The sequence below is a fragment of the Lissotriton vulgaris genome, chromosome 1_2 (assembly GCF_964263255.1).
Source record: "Lissotriton vulgaris chromosome 1_2, aLisVul1.2, whole genome shotgun sequence".
Taxonomy (NCBI): Eukaryota; Metazoa; Chordata; class Amphibia; order Caudata; family Salamandridae; genus Lissotriton; species Lissotriton vulgaris.
In genome coordinates this window covers 175282656-175303139 of record NC_141686.1, presented here as the reverse complement: position 1 = coordinate 175303139, position 20484 = coordinate 175282656, and the positions used below count along the sequence as shown (strand labels likewise).

At 44.7% G+C, this 20484-nt stretch overlaps 1 protein-coding gene across 1 annotated transcript in view; it reads right to left on the bottom strand.

Annotated features, from left to right (window-relative positions):
* Positions 1-20484, bottom strand: part of OSBP (oxysterol binding protein) — a 442669-nt gene that overhangs the window by 224264 nt on the left and 197921 nt on the right. The window contains exon 3 of the mRNA XM_086953078.1: positions 6213-6463. Within this exon, the coding sequence (XP_086809204.1) occupies positions 6213-6463 (251 nt within the window). The remainder of the gene's footprint in view (positions 1-6212; positions 6464-20484) is intronic.

The window sequence follows — 20484 nt, the reverse complement described above, 5'->3', positions numbered from 1 at the left end:
TTTTGTAGAGCGCACAGCTGCCCCAACGGGGCGTCCCGGCGCTGTATAACACTGTGGAACCCTTCCTGGCTCTCCCTGTGAGATGCCCCTCCTGGGCACCCCCAAGGTGAAGCCAGGCATCCCAGTGTTGTAGGGGCCGTTCTGGAGATTAAGCAAGCTATTGCCCAGAGTTGCAGCGTGGGACCCATGATTAGAGTAGGCGCCGAGGCGAGAATTATCGAGTCTGCGGACATTGAGCCCAAGACCCTGCCGCGTCGGGACTTGAACCCTGGTCCTGGGCCTGATCTTTGCTTCAGAGTCTGCCGCTCTAACCAGTGAGCCACACTTCTCCACCCAGTGAGCCACACTTCTCCACAGTGATGATCTGGCCAAAATGAAAAGAAGGGACCATCTACGGGAGGAAAGAGGCACGCGTCCGAAGGACGTGTTTGTCACAAGAATTTGGTGTATGGAGTGTGAACCAACAGAGCCTGAAGCTCACTGACCCCATGCCCGATGTAATAGCCAACAGGAAAATAGTTTTGATAATAAAAAGACACGAAGAGCAGGTATGCAGGGGATGCAAGAGAGCTCACAAGGTAAGTAAGGAAACAATTAAGATCCCATTGGGGCATAATAAACTGAGTAGGCGGGAATAAGTGTGGTAAATCTTTCAAAAAATGAGTCACAACCTGGAACAGGAAGGGTTGGCCCTGGCAGCCGCAAAAAGCCAAAATAGCAGACAAATAACTCTTGAGAGGCCAGGGTTGATGAATCCCTAGCTTCCAAGATGACATCACAAAGTTCAGGAGGGGGATCGAAAACTCCACACTGTCACCACTCAGTCTCGAGGCATGAAGGTGGAGAGTGCAGGTTCAGGTGCAGGACGTTGCCCTGTTGCTGTGGCAGAAGATCCTCCCAAAGAAGCACTTTGACCGGAGGACAGATGTTCATGCTCAGAAGTTAGGGATACAAAACTCCTTGTGCCCTATTTGGAGCCACTAGAATGACTTGGGCATGATCGGTCTTTTCGTCTTGAGAACTTTGGGCAGGACTGTATGGGCAGAAAGGCATACAGGAGTCCTGAGGTCCGCTTGAGGCGGTACGTGTCTTCGAGTGAGAGCCCCTTTGTAAACTACAGCATGCAACCGTGCTGACATTGCGCATTTTCTGTAGCAGCGAAATAGATTGAGCCAAGGTTCTCCCCTGTCTCGGAAGAAACGTTGCACCGCCTTTGGATGTAGACACTGTTCGTAATCTACGAGGCATCAGAGATTGACTTCATTCGCCCTGACGTGCAAAGATCCCTTCAGGTGCTACATGACCAGGAAAATGTCCTGGTACTCTATCCAAGTCCAGCGACACAGTGTCTCCTGGCACAGGGTCGAGAACCTCACCCAGCCTTGATTGTTGCAATACCAATGGCAGTTGTGTTGTTGTGAACACCTGAACCACTTGCACTTTGATTAACAGCTTTTAATGTCAAGCAAATAGCCCTCAACTCCAACAGATTGATGTTGAGCTGAGACTCCACACCAGATCACGTTTTTCTGATCACCCCCTCTTCCAGGTGGCTGACCCAACCCACAAACGATGCATCTGTCACAACTGTGAGCTTTGGGTGAAGAAGAAAAAGGGGTCGGCGGCTGTCTGAATTGCAGTTCAGCAGGCACCACAACAAATATTTCGCAGTTCCTTCCAATTTCTGGCCACAGCAGAAAGATTCCTCTGATGCTGCACCCACTGGGATTTAAGATCCCAACGATGATCCCGCATACGCCATGGGACATGCTTTACCAACAGGACGCAGGAGGCCACAAGACTTAGAAACCTCAAAACGGTCTCATGGAAATCTACGCTAGAGATCGAAACATAGGAGCCATAGCATGAATATCCTGGACTCGCCAGTACAGAGGATAAGCACAGAACTGAACTGTATCCAGATTGGCTCAGATGGTAGGGAGAGTCTAAGAGGGAGTAAAGTGTGAACTCTGCATTTTGATAGTGCACCCCAGCAAATGCAGAAGTTTCAGCTCAGTCTGAAGGTGGGCATCAGTTCCCTTGGACAAGCCCACCTTCAACAGTAGGTCATCGAGGTAGGGGAAAGACTGGAAGCCTGACCTTCCCAGATGTGCTGCAACCAAGGTCAAACACTAATGTGAACACCCAAGGTGCGTTGATGAGGCCGAAGGGAAGTACATCAAACTGGTACTTGAAGCCCACTGGGAACCTCAGGTAACACATGTTGGCTAGCAGGACGGCGACGTGGAAACATGTGTCAAGGAGGTTCAGCACTACCATCCAGTCTCCATGATCCTGAGCAGACAGAACCAGAGCCAGCATGAGCATCTTGGATCTCTCCTTCCTCAGAAAGTACTTGAGAAGGTGCAGATCTGAAATAAGGCGAAAACCTCCATCCTTTTTCAGCACTTGAAAGTAGCGGGAATAACCCCCATGCCCTCCTTCTGGTGAAGGCACCCTCTCAATGGCTCTTTGGCCAAAAGAGCCTGCAAGCCCAGATGGAGTAAGGAGAAAGAACCCTGCATCAGCCATTCTTGGGATGGTAGCTGAGGCCTTTCCAAAAAACGGTAGGACATACACCTTCCGTGCCATCTGAAGCACTCACTTGTCAGATGTAATCACCAAGCAGTGAGGAAGCTGGTGGCTGATTCTGCCTCCAACTGGATAGCTGTGTTGGATGGAGGACACACTGAAGAGCCTTGGAGGCTGTAGCAGTCGAAGGGGCAGGGGTCTGGGCAGCACGCTGGTACTTGCTCCTGTTTCCTTTGTGGTCTCTGCGGCCCAGTACCCAAAAGGACTGGGCAGGCTGCAGGACCGGGTACCCAAAGTTGCCCTCTTCACGTTTGCGGCAGCGGTGAAAGGACTACTGTATCGATAAAGAAAGCCCAAGAGATCTGGCAGTAACCCTGCCCTCACAACAGAAACCCAGAAGGTGCACCTCTCGGCTCTGCGGGGTCCGAAGGCTCACCAGAGCGCGTTGGTGGAGCAAAGGGGGTGTCATTTTTTTACTTGGATGGGCGTTGCTACAGCGCTGGGAAACTCCGGGTAGTGCGGAGCAGGCCACGAACAATGGAGTGCAGAAGTGGGGCATAAAAACATAGGGTCAAATGGGTGAAGCTGAAGAACGCTTCAATGACTTCTTGTGCTTCTTTTACTTACCAGATTTCAACACGGAAGTCTAGAAGCTGGAAGATGATTGCTCGTGAGGTCGAGAACATACCCAGAAACAGTGCAGAGCTTTCATTGGCTAAGCCACATAGAGATTTCTTTGGCCACGCCACCAGGAGCTTCATAGACAGCTCCCGAATTGCCTTTGAATGCATCGGCTTGCACACCGCGCAGTCCTTGGAGCCATTGCTCGGCCCCAGGCACCAAAGACAAACAAGTGGGGGCTGGAAAGAGACATCTGGCTTTGGTAATCACTGTAAAGCTTGAGCCCAGATGTTTTTGCAGGGGACATACCCTAGCACACGGAGAGCAAACCTCAAAGAATCTCAACAAAAAGTCCAAAAATGTTGGTCAAAAAATAACAGAGGTAGCTTTCCAGATCCACTGTTGGCACGAAATGAAAAGAACTGATGTGAGCACGTTGTGATGGTGCCTATATGGGCACAATGACGTCACTTCTGACGCCAACCTGACCGACACTGCCTACTGGTGTGCAGCGGTACAGTTCAAGGTTTTCTGGATCGAGTCTGATGCCTGGGTAATATTCTCCGGTGTGGAATCTGTAATTAGAAAACTCTAGTAAAAAGAGCAGTCAAGGCAGTTGGCAAAATTGGCATATGACTTATTGCATATCTGTCTGGAACACAAGAATTCATGGAAAGCAGACTATTTACCAGGTCTAGAGAACATTATGGCAAAATAGAATTGAAGCTACTCGACAGATAACAATTACATATTAAATAGACCATGTTTCAAGAGAATTGTGAAGCTGTGAGGGCGACAAAGTAGATTTATTTGTGAGCAGGCAGACTTTTCAGACAGACTTATTTCAGTCAAATCACATGACTGCAGCAGTTGATGCATTTCAACAGGTTTGGTCAGAGATGATGGCCTAAAAGTCTGTTCCTTTTGCAATGACACAGTGTTGAAGAACGTGAGGTAAGAGAGATGTTAGATGATACTGGTTACTCCATTTTAGGTATCTAAGACGAGAATTTCAGGCACAATGGAATCGAGGAACCATTCTTAATACCAGTGTAGAAAGGTAGGTTAGGCAGGGAACCAATTGGTAGAAACAGGGGGTCTGAATTTTCTTGTGTGGAAAATATCAGGAGATCTGAGAATTATAAAGGGAAAGCTGGAGAACTCCTTTAGGAGTCTTGGGCTACAGAGACCAATAGAATATAGAGAGATTTAGAAAGTGCACGGAGCAGAATTTTGGGCCGGTAGCGGGCTGCTGTAGATTATATAGTTAATTCATTTGTACAAATTTTGAAAAACGTTTGGATTATAGGGCAGTGAATTGCTACAGGTCAGTCATTTAGGCACGGCTCTCATTAATGGATGGTAGGAAGAGATGTATTGATTTGCAGGGCGATGAAGTGTATTAGTCTTAGGAGCCTCCTAAAACGAGAAATGATTCCTTATAGGATGTAAACTTAGTGTTCAAACTAGGGTAGTAGTCTAGAGCCTTACACCTACAGTCAAAACAGTTCAAATTTGACACACGTCTGGAATGCACTCTGGCCCTGCCCCTACCTGCAGTCAGGGGTGAAAGCTGCTAGCCATGTTGTATGAGGGGAATGGGCACCTGGTAGATGTAGTCTGACCTAGTGATCCACCACCTTCTTACAAGTGACCTCTATATTATCATCCCCAATGGTTGGTGCCGTATAATTGCGCAAGCTTCCAACCAATGCTTCCTCATTTATGGAGTTCCATCGTCTCACGGTTTTCCATGTTGGTCTGGATTTCCCTCCATCTTTAAGAAGCCTAGGAAAACGCATGCTTCACCTCTCCTGCGTCAGTTGCATTGGCTTCCCGTTAAACAGAGGGCACTGTTTAAGGGTCTGTGTATTACACATAAGGCACTCTACGGGAATGCGCCCAGGTACATTAAAACTAGATTATCTAGTTATGTCCCGAGTAGAGCGCTGCGGTCCTCTGATGCCACCCTCTTGAACAATCCTCGCTTTCGCCTATCCACTGTGGGAGGGCGTGCTTTTTCCACTTTACTTCCTGCAGCGTGGAATAAATTACCAACGGATCTTCGCAAGGAGCCCAACCTATTGTCTTTCCGTCGAATGCTAAAAACCATTCTTTTCCGGGAAGCATGGGGAGGGCTGTAAAGTCACCAGCTGTTTCTGTAGAGGCGGTTTCTCTTTCTCCTGTACAAGCGCTTAGAGACCTTGGGGTGATAATGCGCTATATAAGTTGAAATAGAAAAAAATAGAAACCTGGTGCATGCTCAAGGTACTCGAAGAGCTAATTAGCTTTGATCAATGTGTGCTTTCTATGTAGCCTCACGTTAATATGCATGCTGTATTACACCTCTTTTGAGGGCCAGTGATGGAACGCCTGATGAGTGTGGGGATGGTGGTAGGGGCAGGGCGGTGTCAAGTGCTAATGAAATCCTTGCCAGAGATTAGTGCGGCTACACTAATCTCTGGCAATGATTTGACTTGATTGTCGTCTGGCAGAAAATTATGTTTTCAAATGTTGAACCAGAAAATGGAATGCAGTCACTACTCTGAAGTAGAATGGTGCAGATAAGGTAAGCTTTGAACTCTTATTCTTTACAATTTCAACAGTTAAGACAGTTGCAGCATACACATATGAAGCATTCCTTCACACTGCAGACAGTTAGCGCGTTGACAGCGTCCCAGTTGTGCTGAGCGAATTGATAACTTGCTCGGTTTTGGGGTGCATGAATTATTCCATGTGGAACTGATGATACCAATGACATGGATAAATCGGTAACACAAAGTAATGTGGCACTCTTTGCTTCTCCTGCAATGAATCAGCCTTGGTTATGTACTGTTGCACTTATCTGGTTATGCATGTCAAATCCTGATTCATGCACTTTGACTGGCTGGCTCTATACTGTTCTGCCACTCAACTGGAATGAAGCAGTGGCGAGTAATGGAATGCAATTCGTACTCTAACTGCACACGAAGAACAATGGTATGGATAAAAATCTGTCACAGCTTTGAACTCTTTTCCAACACATTACAATAATGAAGAATGGTGCTGGTTATACTCACATTTATCATGGCGTTGGACGTGATGCGGAAGAGTGTCGCTCGTTCGTTGACCTGTTTCATCTTCTCATTGCTCTCTGCAGGGAGCTTTAGGGACTCAAGTTCACTCAGAGAGCGCTGCAATGCTGTCCCATGCTTTGCAATTAAGTCATTACAGGTACTGAGGTCTTCTACTTTGCTGGAAAGTGTGCGTAGCGTAGTGTTCAGTTCAGTCTTATCAGACTGAGAGGTAGGCTCTTCATCTCCAGATTCATCTTAAGGGGGGGCGGACAGAATGAAAATAAAACGATAAACAACATGGAGTATGAGTAAGAATAAACAAACGTACGAAATAAGAGGCTATGGGGCTATTCATGCCCTGCACGGTCCCAGTATCAGAGTAATGCAGTCTCTTGCAATCATCACAAGCTCCCAATGCTCCACCAATAAATAACAAGCTTGCTGGAGGACTTGCACTTTATCTTGTGGTCGCCGCAGGGAATTCATGGTCCACTTTTGTTCAAGCCAACAAAGTTGTCCTAAAGACAGGTCATATCTCATATGTGCAAGGATGGTGTTATGGCCCAAAAGTAAAGCCTGCCAATATGTTAAGAAAATCCGACAATCTCACCTCACTTACAGATATTTAATTTGAAAGGTCAGGCAAATACTTTTAACGTCTAAGTTGCAGAAAATTATATTTATAAGTAAGAAGCAAAAGTTCATAGGGTGTATTTAAAAAGAAACCTGGTAGACATAAGAAGAGGGAGAGGGGACTCTTTAATTACACACCTCAAAAAACATTGTACACAATCTAAAATTCTCACAACTCAGCAAGTCAAAAGAAAAGGACCTGTAAGTGTACACCCCTATATAAACAGACCTGTTAGACATAAGACAGCAGAATGAAGTCAAAAGGCAAAAACTGGCAAGACCTCGACGCCCAATTAAAGGGCAATCAAGTAGTGGCCCAAGAAATAGACCAACGCGAAATGATTACGTCACTGTTAATTGCCACAATATCTGGCTGTAACATCAATAATGAGAAACAGATCCCTGAACAAAGTAGTACAGCAGCAGAAACACCAATCAGGTTTTGTTCTTGGCAGCCAGCATTTTTATCCTGTGGCAGTAGCAACCTGGAGACTAAATGGAGCACAACTCGCAGCATGATTTACAGTTTGTGTTACCATAATCGAACAGCCAATTTGTAGGGAGCTTTCACTTTGAATTTGCCCAAAAATAATTAGCTTTTAACTATTTTTTCAGTAAATATATATTGTCATTTTTATGCACGTTTTTCACCTGCCACATACAAATTCGGCACAGCACCCACCCTCCACAGGCAGCCAAGTCTTTGCTGCACTAAGAATGGGTCACGAGGACTAGCCGTCAGTCTAGTCTAGCCCTCAACCCACCACAGACGACCAACACCAGCTGTGCAAATCCTTTGGCCATGGGCATTGATGGCTGGCCGCAGAGGCCTGATCTTTACAAAGATTTGTAGCAACTGTTTGTTGTCCACTGTTTTTTTATCAACTAGAACTTTTCTTTTTTCTGGGAAAAGATTGTGCCTTTTAAGGGATCATAATGGTGGCTGCCAATTTGTATACGGAAAATAATGATGTTTACCATATTAAACTTTATTTTCCACTGATTGAGTTGGGGAAGTAATGTTGGAAAGGGAAGTTTCTTTCCAAAGGTATCTACCCAGTGGATTCCTGCTTGGGGCAAGCCGCCGGAGGGTGATTACCAGGCAGCGATCCAATGACTAGACACCAGCGATATTTAGCAGTTGTAGCAATCCCTTCGGCAAGGTCGTGTGCTCCAAAGCCTCCAAAAAGTGGGTGTGATTACCCCTAATTTCTTTCAACAATTAGGATTTTGCATTTGGGGCAGAAGAAAGGGATGTAGGCGTTGCACTCTGACACTTGGCCACACATCCACCTCAAAAGTTGGAAAACAAGTATTTTGTCCTCCCAAGGGTGGAGAGGGAGGTTTCGCCCAATTTGTGCCGATGGCATGTGCTGGAAGGGAGGCAACAATCCCATTTTATATATAATGGAGTGGGCTCTGGACCATGACATAAGGCTCACCATCACCCCTAAAGCCTTAACAGTCTTTCTGCTTACCTGCAGACTAAGACATCCCCATTCCAATGGCAGGCAAGAGGACATTTTTTCCTTTGCGTGCTGTTTTTACATATGAACCAGGAGAGTGGGGCTAAATTCCAATTTCATCCCACTTGCAGTACTGAATGGCTCACTTTTTGCGCTTGGGTAGGCCGCCACCTGGCGATCAGGCACAGACATCTCAAGAAAACTTTTCATTGACAGATATAATGACATCTCCTTACCCACAATGCTCTCCATACCTCAAACGCTGCCTAAAAAAACCACAGAATTTTCTTGCTTTTCTGTGACAAACTTCCAGAAACCACGGGGATCCCGAAAATTACTACCATCCAGCTCTCCCCCTCTTGTTACGATAAAAACATGTTCCTACTTGTGCGTCTGGGCCCAGTGCCTGCGACAGGAACGGATCCAATCAAGGTCAATGAGAGTCCCCGCGAGAAATGTGAAGAAAATGTTTGTTTTTTTATTCAAGGTTTGCAGCTTGCAAGAGCTTCCGGGTGAGAGCCACACAAGTCACCACATGCTGGAATCGCCTGGGTGTCTCGTTTTCAGAAATGTCTTGATTGGTAGGATTCTCTTGGTGCAGGGCCCAAAATATACAGCTACCTAAATGTAAAAAAAAGGGTCCATTTTGAGAGGAAAAATGGGATCTGTCCATGTTGCATTTTGGGACCTTTCCATATGCGGGGTCTAAGGCGATCCACACATGTAATGTTTTATTTTAAACGAAAAACATTGAGGTGAGAGGAAATTCAACCCTCCCACAGATTCTAGAACTTTCACTCGCAGAAATGTGAGGAAAATGTGTATTTTCAGGCAAAGTTTGAGGTTTACAAGGGTGTCTGGGTAAGACAACCTGGTGGGAATTTCATTACCCTACACTGGACTCCCCGGGTTGTCTAGTTTTCAGAAATGTCTAGGATTGGTATGTTTCCCTAGGTGCCCAGTGAGCTAGAGGCCATATTCTACAGCTACCCAAATGGCACAAACAGGGTTGGTTTTAAGAGGAACAAGCATTAGAAATGCAATCGGGCTCGGATTTATTTGAGTTTGAGCTAATGGTATTGTAAATGCCAATGTCTTTTTGCCATGTGTTATGGAGTGTGTGCATGTGGTGTGTAGTGGAAGTATGTTGGTTGAATTGTAATTTTACCAATGGTGGCATGCTGTGCTTTATATGAATATGTTTAAAAGTAAAGTGTACCATACTGCGATTGCTTGGTGGAAAAGTGCACTGCCGGCTGGAGGTGTGTGTGCCTGGTGGAAGGGTGCACTGACGGCTGGTGGGTGTGTGCTTGGTAAAAGCGTGCACAGATGGATGATGGTTGTTGGTGTTTGTGCATGGTGAAAGCATTCATTGACGGCTGGGGGTGTGTTGTTGTGTGTGTTGTTTTCTGTGTGCTGGTGAGTGTGTGCTGGTGAGTCTGTGGGGGTGAGCCTGGGGAGTGAGTGTGGTGGTGACTGTGTTGTGTTGGGTGGTGACAAGTGTGTGGTGTTGAGAGACTGAGGTGTGTGGTTTGTGTGTGCGTTATGTGTGTGTGGTGTTTTCTGCACACTCACACACTGCCCCGTAACATTCACACACTGCTCACCCGCACACTCCCAATGTCACCCTGCATAGTCACACACTGTTTACCCTGCACACTCATTCTGCACACTCACACAATGTGCACCCTGACACACTGTCTCTGCAGTCACTCTGCGCTCACTGTCACTCTGCGCTCACTGTCACTCTGCGCTCACTGTCACTCTGCGCTCACTGTCACTCTGCGCTCACTGTCACTCTGCGCTCACTGTCACTCTGCGCTCACTGTCACTCTGCGCTCACTGTCACTCTGCGCTCACCGTCACTCTGCGCTCACCGTCACTCTGCGCTCACCGTCACTCTGCGCTCACCGTCACTCTGCGCTCACCGTCACTCTGCGCTCACCGTCACTCTGCGCTCACCGTCACTCTGCGCTCACCGTCACTCTGCGCTCACCGTCACTCTGCGCTCACCGTCACTCTGCGCTCACCGTCACTCTGCGCTCACCGTCACTCTGCGCTCACCGTCACTCTGCGCTCAACGTCACTCTGCGCTCACCGTCACTCTGCGCTCACCGTCACTCTGCACTCACCGTCACTCTGCACTCACCGTCACTCTGCACTCACCGTCACTCTGCACTCACCGTCACTCTGCACTCACCGCCACTCTGCACTCACCGCCACTCTGCACTCACCGCCACTCTGCACTCACCGCCACTCTGCACTCACCGCCACTCTGCACTCACCGCCACTCTGCACTCACCGCCACTCTGCACTCACCGCCACTCTGCACTCACCGCCACTCTGCACTCACCGCCACTCTGCACCGCCACTCTGCACTCACCTGCACTCTGCACCGCCACTCTGCACTCACCTGCACTCTGCACCGCCACTCTGCACCGCCACTCTGCACCGCCACTCTGCACCGCCACTCTGCACTCTGCACTCTGCACCGCCACTCTGCACCGCCACTCTGCACCGCCACTCTGCACCGCCACTCTGCACCGCCACTCTGCACTCTGCGCCGCCATTCTGCGCCGCCACTCTGCGCCGCCACTCTGCGCCACCACTCTGCACCGCCACTCTGCACCGCCACTCTGCACCGCCACTCTGCACCGCCACTCTGCACCGCCACTCTGCACCACCACTCTGCACCACCACTCTGCACCACCACTCTGCACTCTGCACCGCCGCACCGCCACTCTGCACTCTGCACCACTCTGCACCACCACTCTGCACCGCCACTCTGCACCTCTGCACCGCCACTCTGCACCTCTGCACCGCCACTCTGCACCGCCACTCTGCACCTCTGCACCGCCACTCTGCACCGCCACTCTGCACCGCCACTCTGCACCGCCACTCTGCACCGCCACTCTGCATTCTGCACCGCCACTCTGCACTCTGCACCGCCACTCTGCACTCTGCACCGCCACTCTGCACTCTGCACCGCCACTCTGCACTCTGCACCGCCACTCTGCACCGCCACTCTGCACTCTGCACCGCCACTCTGCACCGCCACTCTGCACCGCCACTCTGCACCGCCACTCTGCACTCTGCACCGCCACTCTGCACCGCCACTCTGCACTCTGCACCTCCGCACCGCCACTCTGCACCGCCACTCTGCGCCGCCACTCTGCACTCTGCACTTCCGCACCGCCACTCTGCGCCGCCACTCTGCGCCGCCACTCTGCATCGGGTATTACTAGTAGCGGAGAGGAGAGAGTGCAACCAGCGATGGCAAGAAAATAGGAGGGGCGGGGGGAGAGTAGAAAAGAAGGGAGGAGGTGAGACGAACTAAGAAAGGAATGAATTGCACACTTAGGATGGCGAGTCTCTTTATACAAGCTGCAGCCAAAGTGCAAAAAAAGGTATGTCAAGGATTTACAACGAAGTGCAACATTAAAACACACACAATGTGTTCACAGCCTGTGTTTTTTGCAAAGTTCGGTCTTGGCCTCAATTACGAAACCAAAAAAAAACCAATACCCTTAGGTTTATCATTGATTCTGTGACCATGTACCAACAGGTCAATGACATCACCACATACTTTGTCACCTAAAATCTCATACGAGTAATCGATCTATCTGGTTCCACCCAATTAGAGCAGTTTTGAACTGTTTTACTTTTAGAACAAAACATGCCCGTATAGGCTGTATAAGTGCTCTTTGGTGGAACTACAAGAAAAGCCATACTATTAAAATATGCCCTGAAGGGCAGAAAGAGGGCTTTGGGGTATAGTAAGATAATGGGAAATGCACTTCAGATGTACTTAAGGGCAATATTGCTGCTGGGTGGAATCAGATGATAGAAGACATCACTCAAAAAATTGAACTCTTCATATTAGTGAAAATGAGAGCACCAACTTGACCTAAAAGACTAGCTTGCAAGGTTAATAGATGAAACTAGTGTAGCAGGAGTGTCCAACATACGTCCAGGAGGGACAGATTCACACCGGAATTATAAGATAGCCATGGTTTAAGTAGGTGAGTTTCACTGGGATACACTACATGTACATTTATTTTACATGGATACCCTGAACTTCTGGCAAAGAGGATGCCTTTGTGGACCTATACTGGGCACCAAGGGGCTAGTGGAAAGGTTTATGAAAAAGGCAAAGCAGGGGAAACAAAGATCACTCTCTCTTCACACCTATTAGTCTGAGTAAGTCAAAGTGCAGTTTGAAACAGCAAAGATAGGCGGAGGTGCCGGAAGCCTGACGGAGAAAATAGTTACTGGAAAGAAAACCTATAAGGCTGCCCTTTCTTCAAGAAAAGTACAGGAACTGCACTTAAAGATTTTCAAAGGGTATTTGAAAGTTACCCTCACTTTTCTTTGATTCAAAGTGTTTATTGAAATACTTCCACACATAACCACACATTCCAAAAACACTGAAAGCCACCTTTCTGCTCTCCTCCATCACAATGCACCCTTGTCCATACACGGTCCAGCTACTGTGTGGGTCTGGGGTACGCAGGAGGTGAAAGGTCACAATGCGAGGGGATGTGGGTTCGGGTCCCCAGTGAGAGCGAAACCAGGAAAGCAAAGAGCAGGCTGTTACCTGCAGCGCGCAGGCCGCCCTCAGCAGCCGAAACCCTGCCGAAGAATGTGTTTAAATGTTTGTGGTGGGGAAGGATTCCTTCTGTGAGGGAGAACGCATTTGGAAATCACACAGAAAAGCTCTCACAACAGCAGGATCTGGGCTTCCGGAAAGTTTGCTGCGACTTTTGAAAGCGCTTTCGCCTCGATCACTGGCTGCCTTCCTCACCCCGCCCATGAAAACTGTTTATATGAGGTTACATCTGAAATGGGTTCACTGCCTGAGATCAGATGCCGGCCTGGTCGTTTCAAAAACTCAGGGTTAAGAAGACGGTACAAACAAATAACGTTATTATATATATGCTTCCGCGGTGTCTTCTGTCATTCGTGCCGGCGATCAAAGGCGCGCTCTAGTCTGGCCCCCCCTGCGGGGTCTTCCGTCCACATCTGGCTTCACAGCGGCCTGCACACCGCAGGTAATTTGTACTCCCTCCTCGACTTTTAATAAGCGTGACCCTGCCGGAGAAGTTTATCCAACTGTTAAATGGCGGACAGGGCCCCAGCGTGCTGTGAAACTGTCCTGATGTGCTCTGGGCAGGAATAACACCAGCGGCTCACTTATTCCTGTTTTTACTGAGATGTTACTTTATGGTCCCTTTCCCGGCCTGGCATGCAGCAGCTGCGCGCTGAGCGCTGCTGAATGGTGAACGCGCCCGGCCATCTGCATTCACTTACGGAGGCACCCTGACAGCTCCTAATTATAATTAATGTACTTCTTTGCGCGAGCACAAACGAAATATGCCCAAAATGGCGGAACAAAACTACATTTACCCTATCACTTCAAGCCTATTAAAACGACAGCACAACGAACACGAATCACTGGCCAGATGACAGAACACGCAAAGGAATGTGTGGAATTTGTCTCGGCAAAAGCCCTAGGAGATACTTTTTTTTCTTCTTTAACATTAGTTCTCGAAACTCCTCCCACTTTACAGTGGGGAGGAGTCCGAGCCCTAAAAATGTGATCTATCCATGGTGTGGTTTATGCCATTTTCTGTCTTAGGCGCTAAACCCACCCATGCAAGTGAGATACCATTTTTATCAGGAGACATGGGGGAACATTGGGTGGCAGAAAAGTTGTGGCTCCCAGGTAATTCCAGACAGTTGCATCACAGAACTGTGATGAAAATGTATGTTTTTAGCCTACACCTGAGGTTTGGGGGGTAAGAAAACCTTATGTGCTAGGGCATAAAATCCTCAGCTACCCATATTTTTGGGACAATAATGTGTAGATTCTACTGGGTGAAATATGATGCCTCCAAGTCGGGCTTTTGGATAGTGTATGTGTATATATATATATATATATATATATATATATATATATATATATATATATATATATATATATATATATATATATATATATATATATATATATATATATATTCCAGAAGTCCTGTGTATCAGCCTCAATCGCCGAAATTTCCAACAGGTACAGACCACTCGGATGCCAAACAAATGCTTTCTGTGTGGTTTTATTTCCCCATTACCACCAGCATGACACGTTTCGGCCACGTCACCGGAGCCTTGATCACATGGCAAGAAAGGGCCAATAAAGTGCTTAAATACAGTGTGAGTGAGTTCGACACAGATCATCAGAAGTATAGACATTGAAGACATACTCAAGACCTCATAAAGAATCATGGAAGACAGGTACATGTTAAAATATTGCATTTGGTAACTCAATAAATAATACATACAAATATAGATATGTATAGATAAATAACCTATAAAGCAATATTGAAAAAATAGAAGGCTAAAAAGATTTTAAAACACCTCCTTCTTACCCCTATTACTTATTCATGGACATAGAAATGTGGTCAATAAACCTTATGTTATCTTATTCAATTGTCCGAGTAATATCACACTCTATTTAATTTGCATGTCCTGTACATATTCAAAACAATTGATGTCTACTGTCTTAGTAGCGTACTATTTTGCCCTGATGTATTCTGTGAGAAAAATATATACATATAAGTCTGAAGTGCAAGTGCATGGGCAAAAATTGTGCAAATGTGCAAAAAATGCCTGTTTCTAAAATACTCTTGGATAAAAGGATATTAAAATGGCATATCAAAATACCAAGTTAGAAAAACGCATAAAAAAACTCCTACTTTCTTTGTAAAAAAACACACCTCAAGACGGACACCAAGATCCAAATGATAATAACGACACAGTGTCTTAATGTTTCTAAGTTACACAATCCATATCACAGTGATAATCACTACATGTGTAAGTAATTCCTAGACACTGGGAATTCATTATTTACATTCTGAAAGTGCAAATGCAAGATTTATATCGAGCAAACTACAGTTGGAAAAGTTATGACAAAGTGAGATCACAGTATCCAGAAACATGTAGTGATGCAAGGGAGGGTATTTGTATTGGCCCTAAATGTTGACTCAGTTAAGGGTTCCCTAAATACGGAAATGGATGGAACTATCAGCATTACAGTTTCAAACAAGGAGTGGACAAGACTATACCCTATGGTTTCGGCAGGAACACAATGAAACAGTAAAACTAATGGATGTTCTATAGAAAACTATGTAAGTCCTCCCCTGTGTTCATCCCATTAGGGATCCTCGTATCTAATAACATGATATATTTGCTCTCTAGCTGTCTCAATTGTCTCTCCCTGTTGCCTCCTCTTATATTCTTGGGTACTGCATCGATTATAAAGTACTTCAAGTCATTCAGGTTTTTAGCCTGGACCAATTCAAAGTGGCCGGCAACCGGATAATTTGCATCCAAATTCACGATAGCCCTTAGGTGTTGGAGAATACGGTTAAAGGCTTGAAGCTTCGTACTGCCCACATACTTGAGCCTACATGTGCTTTCGAGTACATAAACTGCAAAATCTGTGCGGCAGGTGTAAAGTCCTTTGATCTGGATTGGGTTGGGGTTAAATGCAGAGCAATATTCACTAGTATTGATGCCCAAATTTGCATGCCCTACACGAGATGCACCGATGGAAGCCCGTTTTGTTGGACAACCAATTCTTCACATTTCCTACTTCAGGACTAGATTTCACAAAGGAATCCCTCATAGAGGGATCCCTCCTGAAGGTGATAGATGGCTTGTCTGGTATCAGTGGGACTAGACTGATATCAGTTTTAAGCAGCTGCCAATGCCTTTTTAGTATCCCCCTTACCTTCCTTTCTTCGGTGTTAAAAGTAGTAATAAGGCACAGTCTTTCTTCTTCCTTAGCTAGATCTGGGTTATCAACTAACTGTTTATTGTCAATGTTGCCTGACAGGCATTCCTCCCTGCTTTTACTATTGGCTCTCTCCCTAGACTTTTAGTTCTTTAGGGGCATAGATACGGGCCAGAAATCTTTTATATGCCTCCGTTTGGCAGGCCTCCAGCTCAGACTCAGAGCTACATATCCTATGCATCCTGATGAACGCGCCATAGGGTATGCTTTTAATAAGATGGCAAGGATGGGCACTTTTTGCATTTAAAATTGCGTTACCCGCAGTGCTTTTCCTGTGGAGCCTGGTTTCAAGTTTATTTTCATTGACATAAACTTCTACATCAAGGAATTGAATGTGGGTTGTACTGATTTGGGACGTGAATTTGAGGTTCAGATCATTCTCGTTTATCACATCCACAAATTCCCTTGCAGATTCTGGTGACCCTCTCCATACCATGCAAATGTCATCTATAAACCTCCAGAAGTGCAATATGCAGTCAGAAAATCTGGATCTATGTGTACCCATGAGGAGATGCTCCTCCCACCCCCCGACATGCAAGCATGCGTAGGTTGGGGAGAAGCATGCCCCCACAGCCACACCCCTTTCCTGTTGGTATATTTCTCTATTGAACAGAAAGTAGTTATTCAATAAGCACAGTTGTATCATTCTTAGTAACATGACATTATGTTGTCTAAGTACTATGTTACGTTGGTCCAAAAAATATTTAACAGCATTAAGCCCATCTGTATGTTCGACAGTTAGTTGGACTCACTATAGAATGAAAGAATGAAATATTTTTTATTGTATTTAGTTAATTAAAACCTTTACAATGTTGTAACATAAAACAAATTAATTAAAAAGAGTACAAAGTCTCAAATGGTTAAAAGGAAACTTTCTAATAATCCATGGAATTGGATTGTTTGTGAGAGGAGAGAGGGGATTCAGTGAATTAGTTCATTATACATTCACGCATCCGGCTTCAGAGCTTTAGTATTGTGTTTCTCAGTATTTTGTATTATCTGCAATGACTTTTGACAGAATCTTGCGGCTCTACAAGCTGTCTGCAATTGTTGGCTGTTCAGTGCTAGCATGACAGCCGAGCGGCATGTTCTGATTTTAAAAAAACGAAATAAGTGAAGGAGAAAGTAGCATCTCAGGTTTTTCAGAGAGGGGCAGATGCAAAGTATGTGCAACAATGATTCTTCCTTTTGTCCACATAGTCTGCAGTCAGTGGTCGACCATGTTTGCTTCCATGCTGGTGTGTGTTCTTTTAAGGTAGAGGTGCCCAGCCGTAGATTTAGAAGAGTCTTTTGGGCGGCCATGGATATATGGTTGACTAAATAAGGTTGAGGCTCCATTTTCCCATACTTGGCCAGCACCGTCCACCCGTGATAGTTGGACTCACTATAACTTGCGCGTGCGCAGCACTGCTGATGACGTCACATATTACATCACTCATGACATGGTCAGTGACAACACTCATGACATCACTGATGACATCTCAAATGACATCACTGATGACAACATCCTTGTGACAAAGTGGCAGACCTCCTATCAGCATAAAATAACCTTTGACACACACATTCAAAAATAGAAACTAACATTTTCTTAAAAAAGGAGAAACCAATACCAATTACAAAAACTTATTAGGTAATTCCAAAATCTACATACCCATCCACTCATTTACCAACAGTTCTATATAGTCACTCATGCATGTACTTACTCATCATATGTACTCATACACCTATACATCCTGTTACATACTAATACTCATCCATATAAATACTCTCACACAAATTCACACATGCAAATAAACTATCAAAAAACCATTTACTTTATTATACTGCTATATACACACCACTACACATACTTCTACAGAAACGGAAACATATTTACTCTCTTAAACAATCAATTCTAAAAACACATTTTCACTAACACACCTATACACAATCATCCACCCGTACAGTCTTGCACACATGCGGTCTTCAAAATACATACAAATAGTGAGTCACTCATTCATGCATCTGTGCTCTAAGTAATATCCCCCACCGAACCATACAGACACTGATACTGATACTCAAAAAAACAACTAATAACCCATATACACACTCATGTAGCTACTCACCAACCCATGCAGCCACGTATACACAAAGTGAGACACAGATACAGATATTTAAATATTTAAACATTACTCACTAATATATGTATTCACTAAGATACATTTAATAAGTCAGTTAACCAATCAATTTTACACAAAAAAAATCCATTTAGACATTTATTTACCCATTTATTCTTCCATCAACCTTTAGATATACATATATAAAAAATATTTATTTTTCAGAAAGATACACATTCACTGGATGATGTCATCAGTGGTCATTTGAGAAGTCATCAGTGATGTCATGAGTGATGTCACTGACCATGTCATGAGTGATGTAATATGTGACGTCATCAGCAGTGCATTGCACACGCAAGTTATAGTGAGTACAACTAACTATAACGTGGGAATTTCAATGGTTTATGCGAGTAAAATTTCCACCTAACTAACTGGTGTGAAACCTATGGTTTCTTCAGTGAATTTCATAGGTTTTTTAAATGCTAATTCCTAACTATAACTGGTGTGAAACCTATGTTTTTTTCAGTGAATGAATATATATATATATATATATATATATATATATATATATATATATATATATATATATATATATATATATATATATATATATATATATATATATAAAATTTCTATGGCAAAATGAAACCCCTCATGTTGTTCCTTTTCAAATTAAATGTATTAAGTGTTACCACTTTATTCCAATCAAGATGACTTCAGGTGTGCCATACTTTTGTCATAAGTAAGACTGTTAGCGTTCTAGTTGTTCTTTAGAACACTCTGGGACATTCTGTCATTGTATAGTTGGGCTACATCTGGCTGATATTTGCGCTACATATGTTGTTTTTTGTCTCTGGTGGCCATCTTTGGGCTACATTGGGCTACATTTGGGCTCTAACATATATATAGCCCAATGTAGCCCAATATATATTTTTTCAAAGTTAATTTTCGTAAAAACCACTGGAGCATATATCTTGAGACATAGCAAAGGCACATCGGGGTACCAGTCCCTACAATTTTGCCAAGTTTGGTGGAAATCCATTCAGCCGTTCGGGCTAAAAGTGAGTTTGAAAGCCCTATGGAAATTAACATGGGGAAAACACGTTATGGGACCCCCCTTTTATCTCGGCCCCCGCTTGACGAATCCCCCCCAAACTTTCAAGGAAGGACTGGAGCTTCGTGAGACAAATTTGAGGAGATTTTCAGGCAGATTCATCAACCGGCGCCAAAGTTATTCACAATAGAATTTTGAGATTTTGCATTGGAAAAAATCCTAACTATAACTACCTACTGGCGACTGCCAGTAGGTGTTATATATATATATACACATGTATACATACATATATACACACATACATATATATATACACACACACACACACACACAACTCTCTCTCTCCCCACCCCCCCAAGCAGGGTGATAAAAATGGGACGAACTTGCGTTTTCCTTAGTTTTTGCACTTTTTATTTTTACAATCCTCAGACCATGAGATACTTTCGGCAGGCACAGATCTACGCATTTCAGGACAGCTTGTCCCTTGCTTACGATCAATCTGGCTAAAGGGCAAACACCAAAATATAATCCCTTCCTTCTTGCATCATTTCCTGTATGATGTCCATTCAGCCCTAAGGCTTCTGCATATTGTAGTTTTTTACACTTTTTTCAATTTAAAATTGAATTCAACGAACGAAAATATGCAATGGTCAAACAATCAAATAAAACAAAGTCATTATTTTATACGCAAAGTGCTTTTTGTGTAATGTCCAGACAATTCATTTGAGATTCTCTTCAATGGGGGCATGCGTTTGATTGTTAATAAAAAAAAATTCCCAACACGCAATTCATTCTTCCCAACTTAGTTCTCTTTTATTATTCCTCTGGTGAATTCATTTGTCTCTGCTCAGTCCTCTATGTTATTCCTCTAATTGATTGGCAATGAGTATCGTTAGAAATTCTGTCGGGCCACACTCACTTTTTGAACTTTCATCCATGACATCTTTGTACTTAATGTTACCCATAATGCATTTTGCCCTCCAATGGGTATTGGTTTTTGATCAGTCCTTTGTGGTGCCCATGTATTATGCTTTGGTTGCCACTTCTTTCTATGACTTTTTTATTTCTTTTGTGTTGTATCTCCCCCCATTTTGATCACTTTTTTTGTGTGCGGTGCACGCTTTCTTCTTTTTTTCTTTTTATTATAATCTTTATCTGTGTCTGATTTGTCTTTTTT